The following is a 13,589-nucleotide window of genomic DNA, read 5'->3' as shown; positions in this document are numbered from 1 at the left end:
ATTTCTATCACGTTACCATATTTTTTAATCTTATATATATTATTGCAATTACAGTCTCATAAAAATTGTAATGTTTCTGTTAGTCCTTATATAGAGAGGTAGTGAATGCTAAGAACCAAAAATTGAGATCCCTGCATTTAGAAATAAAACTCCATCATTTGTCTTTCTTCTCAAAAATTTTATTGCTACAATTTCCTGATTCCATTCTCTGTCTTATCCTTTGGTTTCCTACATCTAGGAGTTGAACGCAGGCGGATTTATGATATAGTGAATGTCCTGGAATCTCTTGATCTTGTTAGCCGAGTGGCTAAGAATCAGTATTGTTGGCATGGTCGCCACAGTTTGAGCCATACTCTGAAAAAACTTCAAGAAATAGGAGAGCTTCAAAAATATGAAGAACTCATGACTTCTTTCCAGCAGAAAGAACTTGACTTTGAATGTAGATTTGGAGAACACAAAAAAGAGAGCTTTGTAGATTTCCAAGAGCGACAGTTGCTGGACTTCTCAGAGTCGGATTGTCCATCTGGTAAGTTAAAGAAGAGAAAGGACAATGTTTAAAAAATGTATATAAGAAGAGAAGCTGTATTATTCTATTTTACATTTTTACATAAATTATTAGATCCAAATTCAAATGGTCAATCATATGTCAAAAACTCAAGTTGCAACCCATACAGTATATGGTTATTGCTTTATAACTTGATACCATGCTTTTATGTTCTGGTACAATTGATGGAGAATAGGAAAGTGTAGCAATTATATGTTTGAATTGAGGAATTAGCAAGAAAACAACAAGGTGCTTTGGATTCAAAGCATTGCACATCCCTAATGAATAATCATTCCAACTTCACTTGTTCAAGATATCATTTTATAATCCTTTCATCTGTCCTGGAGATAGTTAAAGTGCAGCTATCCATCTGTTATAGGCAATTATTTTCTGCTCATTAAAAACATGCTTTTCAATAATGATTTTGTTTCTTTCACTTTTTTTTTCATCCATGAATCTTCATAATATTTTCTTGGCTGTTAATATTGTAACATGTTGAGACTTGGGTTTTGTTTGTAATACAGCGTCTGCAAACAGCAGAAAGGACAAGTCGTTGAGGATTATGAGCCAGAAATTTGTCATGCTGTTCCTTGTCTCCAAGACCAAGATAGTCACTCTTGACATAGCAGCAAAAATATTGATAGAAGAAAGCCAGGATACTGCTGATCACAGCAAGTTTAAAAGTAAGAATCTCTTCTGGGGAATGAATGTTCTGAGTCAGCAAGTAAAGGTTATGTTGGCAGAACTTGAGAACGTATATAATTTTTTAAAAAAAATATCTTTGGAGCAATTTCAATTTGAAAATCAGTAATGTAGTGTACAAATACACTATACGATATATGATACACTATACACTATACGAAATCTTTTTCGAACTTTGTTTTGCAACAATAATTTGTCATATATGAGATCACACAAAATAAAATATGACATCTCTTGTCAGATACTAAGATACTAACACATTTCAAATAGTGTACAGTCTTGCTTGATTAAAATCAATGTTAAAAAATGAAAACTAGTATTAGTTGAAACATTAGCTTTATGCTGTTGTAAAATGCTGTGCTTCTAATTTGTTGTCAATAAAACTTTTTTTAAAAAAAAAACATTGGCTGTTAAGTCCGGAAGCATCCAACTGTCATTACTCACCAATAAATCTTTTAATATATACCGTATTGATTTTTTAAAAAGAGATTTTATCCACTTAATTATTCATTCAAATGCCCCTCAACATTTTGCAGGACATTTTACTTTGTACCAATTCCCCATAATTTTAGCTTTTCAGCAACAATGCTTTTTTCCTAATTACCGGTAGTTACATTTGAACTAAAGCTATTTTGCTTTCAGCAAAGGTAAGAAGACTGTATGATATTGCTAACGTGTTGACAAGTCTTGGGCTCATCAAGAAAGTGCATGTAACCGAAGAAAGAGGTCGTAAGCCAGCCTTCAAATGGATTGGGCCTGTGGAATTCACTGGAAATAATGGTACTTTTCTATTTTTGTATTACCAACAAATCATTTCTCAGATAGCCTTACATCATTTACTGGATTTATGAAGAAAACTGATGATGTCCTGAGAAACTTGTAAAAAAATTCAATAGGCATTATAAGGTGATAGAAAAACAGTTCTGCCTATGATTCTATTTATTAATCTGACTGGTTTAGTGTCCATGTGATATGCCAAGGCTACATCGGGGTGAATAATTTGTGAACATATAAATATTTGACATGGAAAGCTCTAAATGAGACATGACAGAACCGATATGGAGAGATGTACACACACTGTTCAGTAAATATACTTCTATTAAACAAATTGCTAGCACGTCAATGACATTCTGAAGCAAGTCAAATAATAAGACTGGGGTGTTTTTTTTGGGGGGGGGGTTTCATTTTTCCCTTGAAGAAAATGTAGCAGAAAAAAGCCATAAAGCAACTATATGTTTTACTACAGGTCTCATGGTCTAGTACAGGGCTCTAGCAAAGTTGGCTCTTCTATGAGTTGTGGACTTCAACTCCCAGAATTCCTGAGCCAATCATGCTAGCTCAGGAATTCTGGGATGTCACAGAAGAGCCAACTTTGCCTACCCCTGGTCTAGTAAATAGTAAAGTAAGTTGTCCTTTGAGTAATCAGTTTAACATGAGTGTATTTGTTCAGGTGATATAAAAATGGAAGGTCGAACTTGTGCTACTCTTACTGAAGTGACAAGACCAACCCGTATTCCACATCAAGCTTGCTCTAATAGGAAAGACCGACTGTCACGCCATGCTTCTTTTAGCATTTCTCAGCCTTCTGAAATGGTCAAGAGGAAAGTTAGTTCTGAACCAAGCAGCCCACACAAAGAGAGACAAGGTAAATATTGGGACAAGCGTTTTAGCTCTTCTAATAGCTTTCAATTAATAGCTAAATGTTTGTGTGCTTGTTTTTGTGTAACACGGTTGGTCTATAAACTAAAATTAGACTATCAATTACCGTATTTTTTAGAGTATAAGAAGCACCTCTTTCGGGGAAGGAAAATTGGGGGGGGGGGATCTACCTACCAGGTATACATCTGGCTAGCATCCTTAGTCTGGTCAGCTTCGGCACATTATTTTATTACCTGGTTAGGGCTGAAAAAAATCTTCAGAGGGATTAGAAATGGAAACAATCCTGCATAGACTTAGGGCTGGGAAAAAAACTTCTTCAAAGAGAGTAAGAATTTAAAAAATCCTGCAAACCGGAAGCTACATTCAGAGTAGAAGACACACCCAAATTTTCAGCCTCTTTTGGGGCCTAAGAGTGTGTGTTTCTTATACTCTGAAAAATACGGTAATAACAAAATTTGTAGCTCAGGGTTGAACTTTGGAGCCCTTAGTGCTATCTGAACTTGGTTGGTTGTTTGCAGACATCTCACTAGACAATATAATAATCTTATGTTCTCTAGCTAGGCAATGAAATGTCTGAAAGCAAACATCCAAGTTCAAAGAACACTGAACCCCACTATTGATTGATTTTCATTCTTAGCTATAATGTTATTTATTTGGGCCTTCAAATTAGTTTTGATTCCTCATGACTTCCTTGACAAGTTTGTTTAGTTGTTATTTTCTTGGCAAGACTTTGGCAGTAGTTTGCCATGTCCTTCCTATGGCTGAGAGAATGACTGACCCAAGATCAGACAGCTAGCAGGACTAGAACTTTGGATAATGACTGTCTCTTCACAAGGTGCAGACCTTAGAGAAAACTGGATTATTTTACATACCTTAGAATACAAAATCTCCACTGAAGTTAGATACAATGAGCCTGAGCAATAGAAATGGAACGTTTATTCCGAATGCTACAGAATGATCTACCTATTGATTGTTCATTCCTTTGGTAGTGAGTATGACATGACAAATATCAACAATCCTTTCCTACTGCTGAACTTGGAGGTAGGAAAAGTATATATTGTTTCTGCAGTAAGCTACTTTAAGCATCAACAAAGCACAGAGCAACTTCAAGAGCAATACTATATATTTATTTCATAAAAGTACCAAATCAAGATACAGCATATTGTGCAGTATTATATGAATTTTCAGGAGTATAACAACCATAGATATGTGATATTTTGAAATGAACAAAGCCACTGAAATGTGTATTTCACGCTGTAATTTGTAATTTGCTTGGATTGTCTCAAACCCTGTTAGAGTATCCTAAGAACTACATGTACTAGTTGAGCGTTTCCCAACCGGTGTGCCGCGGCACACTAGTGTGCCGCGAGACACCGTCAGGTGTGCCGCAGCGAGAGGCGGTGGGGGAGAGTGGGCGGATCGGGCGGGCAATGGGGCAGGGCGGAGAAGCCAGGGGCGCGTTTGGCCGGAGGCACCTACTGCCGCACCTCCCTGCCCCTGCCTCCCCACGGTGCCTCCGGCCAAACGCGCCCCTGGCTTCTCCGCCCTGCCCCATTGCCCGCCCGATCCGCCCACTCTCCTCCGCCGCCGCCTCCTGCCTTGGGGCGAGCAATCCGGGAGTCCGGGACTGTGTGGCTTTGCGCCATGAAGAGAAAATGGCCGACTTTTCCCTGCTGCCGTTTTCTCTTCATGGCGCAAAGCCACACAGTCCTGGACTCCCGGATCGCTCACTTCTCCGGTCAGCAAAGCCATCTGCCCAGGAAACCGCCGCGCTGGCCGGAGAAGCGAGCGATCCGGGAGTCCGGGACTGTGTGGCTTTGCGCCATGAAGAGAAAATGGCCGACTTTTCCCTGCTGCCGTTTTCTCTTCATGGCGCAAAGCCACACAGTCCCGGACTCCCGGATCGCTCGCTTCTCCGGTCAGCAAAGCCATCTGCCCAGGAAAGCGCCGCGCTGGCCGGAGAAGCGAGCGATCCGGGAGTCCGGGACTGTGTGGCTTTCGGCCAGGCTAATGGGAGGCGGCGCGAGGCCGGGCGCTGGGGACGTCTGGGAGGGCGAGGAGGCTGATGGCTGCTGCGCATTCCACTCTCTCTCCGGCTCTCTCTCGCTCTTTCTTTTTCTCTCTGTTGCTGGCGTGGTGAACGAGAGAGAAAGAGAGAGAGAGAAAAAGGAGGGGAGAGAGAATGAGAGAAAGAAAGCAAGAGAAAGAGAGGGAAAGAAAGCAAGAGAGAGAGAGAAAGAAAGGGGGGAAGGAAGGAGAGGGAAAGACATAGAGGGAGGGAAGGAGGGAGAGAGAAAGAGAGCAAAAAAGAGAGGAAGAAAGAAAGAAAGAGAGATGGAGAGAAAGAAGGGAAGGAAGGAAGCGAGAGAGAGAAAGAGGGAGGGAGAAATAGAGTGAAATGGAGGAAGAGATATTTTTTTTGTCCAAACTTTTCTTTAGCCCCCCCGCCCCCCCCTTCAGTGTTCCCCAGAATTTTGAAAACATGAATAATGTGCCGCGGCTCAAAAAAGGTTGGGAAACACTGTACTAGTTAACTAATAAACTGTATGGATAATTTTCTTTAGATATTTAGTAAACCTAAACTTAACATTTTAATTCCTTAGTATATTATTTTGAATGAACAAAATTATAATAGAAGGATCAGATAAAGGAACAATACATCTATATTTGCAGATTATAGCAGCATACAAATTTGATCAATGAATAAGGAATACTGATCTAGAAATGGAGTGATGATTGTGAAAAGGGGCAGAAACTATCTAGAAATTGAATCTTGACATTTCAAAAGAAGGATAGAAAATTACAATAAGATTGACATAAACATTAAAATTATGATCTGCAAGTTTAGAGTCTTCATGGACAAATAAAAATTTTCAGGGAGGGCATTTTATGGGCAAGTCATAAAATACTTGGTTGATTCCAAAAAGTCTGACCTGAGTAACATAACCAGATATATGCTACCTTAAGATTATTAATAGTTAAGTTCTCTCCTTTTGCAATGTTATATCTTATCTTTGTTTACCTCTGTCCTTTTTTCATGTTACTGGATATATTTGGTCAACTACTATTTCTATTTTGTAAACATGTTTACACAACTATTTGGGACCCAGAGACATTCATGAAAATAAAATAGATCAGGAACCTGAAATTTCTTCAATTAAAACATTTTCCTAAATTACAAAAAGTCAGGAGAATCAAATGCGGAAGCATTCTTGAATGCCACATTGTAAACAAGTGTTTTGAAAATATATATAAAATGTTGTATTCCAGATCCTTAGGGACAGAGCTCACCAGAGATTGTGAAGTTTTTTTCCTGACTTTCCACTTACATTTTCCCTATGTTTATCTAAAAAAAGGCTTAGATGAGATGAGATTAATAGATAGAGATGATAGCTACATAACTGATAGATATAAAACTGTATTATGGTCATACATTGATAATTGATTTGATTTTCTGATTTTCCTTAGATGATTACAGTTCCAAAATGATAAACCTAGCATCTGTTTGCTGCCAGAATTTGGAAGATAACAAAAGGTACATAGAAATTCAAATCTGATGTCTTATAAAAAAATAATGTTCTGTTTTAAACTTGTTTATAGTTACTACTATGGAAAGGGCAGATGTCTGTGTTTGATGAAGCATTGGAGTACTGTAGCTATATATCATAATATAAAGTGTCTTTAGAATGAAATGAAATCACTGAATATTTTACTTCTAACTATATGATATATAGAAACCATGTTAATTACATAAAGATGTAATATACATGAATGAGATATTTTTAAGTAGGGTGATTAACCATTGTGTGAAAGAATTGATTTGTTCTACTGGTAAGTATATTAATTCACATTGTGTCTGCAATTTACCAGAGGCCCTTTTCAGACCTAATTCTGTTGCTTAAATGCTACTTATCTGAATCTCTCAGTCCCTTATACCTTCTTTCCATCATAAACTAAATGAAATAGTCTCATTTATCTAAACTTCTAGATATTTGGGTTGCACCCAAAGCTGGTTGACAAAGATGATGTTAGAATGGGAATCTTGTAATGTGGTCTAATTATTTTCCTTCATTTAGGCTGTTGGTTTGAGCTCCGAGCTTGGCAATTTGGTTGCAAATATTAGACCAACAGCCTAACCACCAACCCAAGCTACTAATATTCAAACATATTTCAATTTTCCTCCATCTTTCTAATAGAAATATTGAAGCAGCAAGAAATCTGAGCATCATTTCTTCCTTCTCGGTTTTTCCTGTTCCAGAAGATTCAGACTATTGTGCCAATGTCTTCCCTTGCTTTCCTGAAAAGACCAATTCAGACGCATCACATCGGTCTTTACCAAATGGAATAAGTAGTCAAAGTATACCATCTTCTGCTGTATCAGCTTCCAAAACTGAGTCTGGGGAAGCCAATGCACTCCCCAGGCAACCTTTTGTTTACTTGCCATCTCCATCCCTTTATATGTTGTGTGGAAAATTTCATGAAAGTCATCCACGGGAAAATTTTCCAGAAAAAAGAAGTGAAGACGCAGAAGGGCATATTTCCCCCAGTTCATTAGAAACCTCAAAATCTCCAGTTAACTTTCGCAAGCGGAATTCCCACAACTGTGTACCTCCCACTGCAGCTCCATCTGAAGAGGTACCTGTAGCCAAAAGACAAAGCCTGGAGCAGAGCGATGGTCCCATTTCATTAGTAGTATCCAAGGTGAGAGAAATTCAGAATCTGTAGAAAACTATTTCATGGAGTCATCCAAAAGAATAGCTGTTATATTTCTGAAATAGTATATTCCATCTCCCTCGTATATCACACGGTTGTCTTTTTATGGTGACTATCTTGCTGGTTTTTTATTTAGAAAGCGAATATTGGCTCTTACTCCTTTCCGCAAGTTCTGTGAATTAATTGCTGCTGGTCCAGCGCTATAAAAGTTTTCTTAAGTTAAGGAGAAAGACTCCAAAAGGAACAGTTTAATCTTTCACAACTAGATCCGGAGTATTGGTGGCAGAGTCTCACACAATAATGTACTGTATACCCCAAGATGAGGTTGTTTTGTGTTTTTGTTTTTAGAAAACCATTCAGCCAGCGGATGCAAAGTCTTCTTCAGACAGTAACTGCAGCTCTCCTGACCACAAGAAAGGCTTTCAGTTCAAATCAGGGACTTCTGAAATTCTGGAAACTGTCGTAACAGAAACCCAGGACCATGAAGAATCGCATAAGGATAAAAATGTAAAAGAAAACTTGAAAGAAAAGGAACAAACCTCTCAGGAAAATAGAAAACCATCTTTTTTACCACAGTATCTCTACGTACAGCCTGCAGCTGGTAAGGGCTAAACTAAAAACATGCATGTTAACTTGGCATTTAGATAAAATATATTTTTCACAACAGCCATGAGTTCCTAGAGCGATTTTTCAATAAAATACCATCAGCCCTTTTAAAAAATGATGAAAGCCCTGATAGATACATAATATGGCAGATATCTAACTGAATATCTTGATAAATTTCAGCGTAATGCTTCCAGGAGTGTTCTAATTCTGATACAATCATGCCTGAAGCTCTATGTTATTTCTGAGAAGGCTCAAACACATCCAGTGATATTCAGTGAAGTTCAAAGGGTATTTTGAGCTCAACATGTTGAATGTGAAATTTTACAGGTCGTTGCTATTTTGTCTTTAACCTTGAGGAGACAGGATTTTGCTGCATTTGGTATCTTTCTTTCTTTCTTTTATTTTAGGATTAAATGGTTTAAATTTCCTGTTTCCTACCAATCAAGCCCCTGCTCCTGCCAACTTACCTTCAAGCCGCTTGTCTTCACTTAATGTCCCCTGTATGATGGTTCCACCTACTGCATTGGCACCATTCCCTCTTATCTATTCCTCAGCAGGAACAAGCCAACTTCATTCTTCACCTTCTGCCTCTTTCCCAAATGTCACTTGTGTGAATTTTAGTATGCCTAGCTTGACTTCTACAACTCCTGTGTTCATTGGGACCCCTACCGTGCTAACTCCAAATTCATCACAGTTACCTACACTGGAATCGCACCAGCAATTTCCTTCAGCTGTACATCTGAATCCTCTCCTTGGATCTGCTTGCAACTCCGTTAAAACAGACTCATCAATTTGCATGGGACATCCAGTCACCCTTCTCAATTTACCACAGGTAAGTAGGGGGATTATTGTTATAAAGCAAGGAGGAAACATTCACAAGATTCTATTTAATTCTATTTAAGCTAGATACTATTATTTCCAAAATTGGTACATATCTGCCACCTATTCATAAGGTTATGGCTAAGTACCCTTTTGTTATGTTGTAAACATGTTTTTGATTACAAGGCTCAGTTCAGGTGATTACTCATATGAAGACCAAACTTCTAAGTTCTAGTTGTGTATATTTGAAATAGTTTATTTTTAGATCCATGCATTCTGCAGTGTATATATGTCCACTGGGGACAGTCTTACATTATTATTATGGTTGATTGCACAATCAGATACATGTTTAGATAGGATTTGGCATTTTTAACCCTGCATCGTTATCTAATTACAATACTGAAATCATAGCTGCCAGTTCTTTGGGTGGTATTGGGCTTCATATGGATGTAGTTCTTTCCAAGAATCTAGGATGTCATAATATATTGGTGGGTCCAAGCACTGTGGCCTTCTGCAATTGTCAAGTGGAAATGTTTATATCAGTAACACAAGAGCTTCAAATAGCGTTTTGAAGATGTTCTACCACCAGAGTATGGTCTCTCAAATCAATTTATCTAGTAAGAATTTTGTTCCATTGTTTCAAGTCTAGCAAATTGGCATTGCATTCATTAGTATGGGATGGAGCATTTCTTACAATGCTAATTTTTTTTCTTACAATATTAAAAATTTGGTTGAGTAGGCATGAGATGATATATAAAATCTGTATTAAATTGTACTCCCTCATTTTATGTATAGCCTTCTACAACTCCTCTAACTCCTAAGAATATGCGTCCAACAACTCAAGAAACATTATTCAAGACACCTGGCAGTCTAGAAGATCCTATTATATGGCGGAAAAATGAAGGCAACCAGAGCAGAACATCAAGTTCTGTTCAAAGAAGATTAGAAATCTCCAGCAAAAGCTCTGATTAATGTAGCCCATTACTGTAATAGGGGTAGCTAAGAAAAGAGTCTCTGCTTATTACAGGAAAAATAACTCCAGTGATTGCATTAAAAAGAGAAAATATGTTAAATATTGTTCCATAGGTACCTATGTCCCCTGTGCATTTGTCCATTACCTATATTTCTCTTTCATGAATACCCTAATTGTGTAAATACCAATTTTGATTAGAATTCTAATTATGGAGATACAAACATTTTAATTCCAGTGTTGAAAATATATATATATAATGTATCGAAGAGATGAACAAGTTTAACTGTGACCCAAAGTCCAAAACTTTGGAGGGGGTTTGGCTAGCACTTAAATAGTGGAGACACTCTTTACCAAGAGTTCTATTTAGCCTGTGTTGATGGGGAGTGGGTGAAAGGGCAGCAAGAAGCATCATAGTCCACTGAGACTGGTTTAATCAAGCTACATTTGTAACTTCAAAGCAAACTTGCAGGGTGCTTGAATGTGACTGACAGATGCACACTTTTTCCTGCACTTGTTAAGAAAAAGCCTGATTTACAGTAATGAACGAATGTATTCACATAAATTACTTTAAGGCCAAAATAACTGTGAACTTACTTTTGTATTAATATACTTTGTAGTTTTTCTTGTGCTTTTTTTCCTGCACAAAATGTTCAGGTTAGTAATTGTCACAAAAACTTTCCCCCCCTAAAATTGTAGAGGCAAAAAGGTTGTTTCAAGAATCATCAGCCTCTAAAATGTTTACAGTAAACTGTTGCTCTTCCCTAGTTTAAATATATGAGGGAGCTGCAATTCTTGAGCCAGGACTTCTTTTACAGCATTACACAGAGCTCATCTTAACTGCAATTCTGCCAAAGGAACTGAAAGAATTATCTTTGACTGATGTGACTGTATTGTATAGTTGTATGAATTCCACAATTAATACTCCTAAATGTTCATTAAGAAACACTTTAAGCACAGTATTTATGGCATGAGTGACCATTGAGATCAGAAGGAATATATGTAGGAGATGGAAGACCGGCACCCTAAATATGAATTAAATTAATCAACGCACCATTTTTAAAAATTAACAGAAAGAGAAACTTGTAGTCGTCAGGTTTCTGAATTTGATACTTGAGGGCAATTAATATTCACAAAGTAATTACTATAGTATTCAAAAATTTAATAGATTGAAATACTTTAAATGGCACAGATCCTGGATTTTTAAAATTATCATGTTACTTTTGAGTTTATAATCAAGTAAATGGCCTTTTTTTAACCTAGAATGATTTTGAATTCATGATGTATGTTTCTTAAGGTCAGACACATTTTCTGATCTACTGTTTCATTAAGTTTTAGGAGGAATTATGGCTTTAGTGTGTTTAATTTTGAATAATGGAATATGTTACCAAATGGAGGTTAAAGATGAACAGTTTTAGTGGAGCTGAAATTGAGAATATAATAACTTCCTATTACATTAAATCAGTAAGAACCTTAAATGAAAGGTATTTGATAAAGATTTACATTTCTTAAATCTCAACAGTAAAATCATTTTGGGAGATTTATTGTTAATTTTAAAAATACTTTACACTACAGAATTTTCAGGTTTATATGCCTTTATCCTGGTACATATGTGTGCATTCAAGTATAGCCCAATGGAATGATTTTTCCCCGTTATTGCAGCAGGAAACAACTCAAAATAGACTTGCTGTTAGCAGACAAACCATGTAGTACCCCTGTTCTTTATGAGCCCTCCAGTACAGAAAAAGACTAAGGATGGGTTAAAGCTCTCAGATGTAAAGTCAATGTGTTTGTTTTCTTTTGTTTCATAATTGACTATCCCTTCATGTTTCCTGCTTCTTGGACAATTTGGTTATATTAAGTTCATTAAATAAGGAAAGCGTGAAATAATTACACTGATACAGCTTCTTTCAGTTAATATATTTATTCAAAACATCCAGCTTCGCAAACTCTTGGATGCAAATAGAATGATCTTGGGGCCCAAACACCTGAGAAATGCTGCCATGAACATTTGAACGAGTAACAGGCATCACTTCCTAGGAAGAGATGGGCAATTCCTCTGCATTCGAACTGTTTAACCCTCTCCTAAGTGTACCAGCAACTGCTGGTCTTGCAGATTCTATCTGTTCGTCTAACGAGGAGGTTGAAGATTTTCACAAATCTTGAGCAAAAGCAGGAGCCAGGTTAATAGTGGAAGGTGAAAGATACATTCAGGCTTCCTTTTGTCAAAAGGGTTGGCAAGATTAACTCTTTAAGCAGAAATGCAGGAATGCAGCTTGGTGACTCTTGCTTAATAGCATGCCGAGGTGATTATGATTGCAATAACTGTTCCCATAAAGCTATGGAAAAACTGCTTCAAGATAAAGGGATCCATAGCTTAAGACTGATACAAGAGCATATGTACAGCACTAAATTGCATACAGGATTTCAGGGCTTTTAAAACCATGTTCTGGTACACAAGGGTTTGATGTGGAGGGAGGGAGGGTATGTATAACTTATATACTTGAATCTACATACCACGTTTACATTTCTCAATTTATGTAAAAGGTGCTATTCCTGTATTTAAAAGCCTTGTGTGTTTTATAGTGTAAAGCTGCTTTATGTTTATAACATTGCACTGCTAGTTTATTATCTTGATATTAACTTTACAACTGCTTATGGATTTCCTTCATTCACAAGAAATTACTTCTCTCTTAGATTCCTTGCTATACTCTGCATGTAAACTATTAAGAACACACACTATTGTTGGGGAAGAATATTTTTATATTTTCAGTTATAGAACTAATCTTTATAATATAATAAAAATAAAACCAAACATTTAAGAAGTTGTGTTTTTAATATTTGGCAATGGAGGTTGATTACAGAGACAGCTGTGCCATAACAGATTAACATAGTTGGAAGGGACCTTGCAGGTCATCCAGTCCAGCCCCTTACCCAAGAAGGAGGCCCTATACATATCATTTCTGACAAATGGAAGTCCACTCTGTTCTTGAAAGCCTTCACAATTTCCAAAGGCAAACTGTTCCATTGGCTGATTGTTCTTACTATCAGAAAATTTCTCGTTATTTTTAGGTTGGAACCCTCCTTGATCAGCTTCCATCCATTATTCCTTATCTGTCCTTTGGGTGTCTTGAAAAAGAGCTTGATCCCTTCCTCTCTGCAGCAGCCCTCAAATATTGGAATACCGCTGTCATGTCTCCGCTGCTCCTTCTCTTCACTAGACTAGCCATGCTCAGTTCCTGTAACTGTTCATATGTTTTACTCTAGTCCCCTAACCATCTTGGTTGCTCTTCTTGAGTCTCAACATCTTTTTTATAGTGTGGTGGCCAAAACTGAATACAGTACACTAGGTGTGGTCTTTGGACTGGTTGTCCATTAAGTTTCCAAGTTCCCACTCGCAGCTACTGCTATTAAGCCTGGTTTCACCCAACCTATGTGTACTTTTGGTTTTTCTTGCCTAAATCTAAGAAAGCTAGTGCATAGATTTATTTCCAAGAGTTCCCATATTTCTGAACCACCTGAGAGAAACAATGAAATGCAATATAAAATACAGAAAACAATACAAATCAAGATAAA

At 37.3% G+C, this 13,589-nt stretch overlaps 1 protein-coding gene across 1 annotated transcript in view; it reads left to right on the top strand.

Annotated features, from left to right (window-relative positions):
• Positions 1-12,675, top strand: part of E2F7 (E2F transcription factor 7) — a 36,060-nt gene extending 23,385 nt beyond the window's left edge. Inside the window, exons 5-13 of the mRNA XM_070755756.1 lie at positions 239-526; positions 1,069-1,227; positions 1,889-2,026; positions 2,697-2,891; positions 6,374-6,440; positions 7,102-7,606; positions 7,967-8,219; positions 8,632-9,056; positions 9,839-12,675. Coding sequence (XP_070611857.1) covers positions 239-526; positions 1,069-1,227; positions 1,889-2,026; positions 2,697-2,891; positions 6,374-6,440; positions 7,102-7,606; positions 7,967-8,219; positions 8,632-9,056; positions 9,839-10,015 — 2,207 coding nt within the window. The 3' untranslated portion in view covers positions 10,016-12,675. The remainder of the gene's footprint in view (positions 1-238; positions 527-1,068; positions 1,228-1,888; positions 2,027-2,696; positions 2,892-6,373; positions 6,441-7,101; positions 7,607-7,966; positions 8,220-8,631; positions 9,057-9,838) is intronic.
• The last annotated feature ends 914 nt before the right edge of the window (positions 12,676-13,589 follow it).

The sequence above is a fragment of the Erythrolamprus reginae genome, chromosome 6 (assembly GCF_031021105.1).
Source record: "Erythrolamprus reginae isolate rEryReg1 chromosome 6, rEryReg1.hap1, whole genome shotgun sequence".
Classification (NCBI taxonomy): domain Eukaryota; kingdom Metazoa; phylum Chordata; class Lepidosauria; order Squamata; family Dipsadidae; genus Erythrolamprus; species Erythrolamprus reginae.
This window is presented reverse-complemented; position numbering and strand designations above follow the sequence as displayed.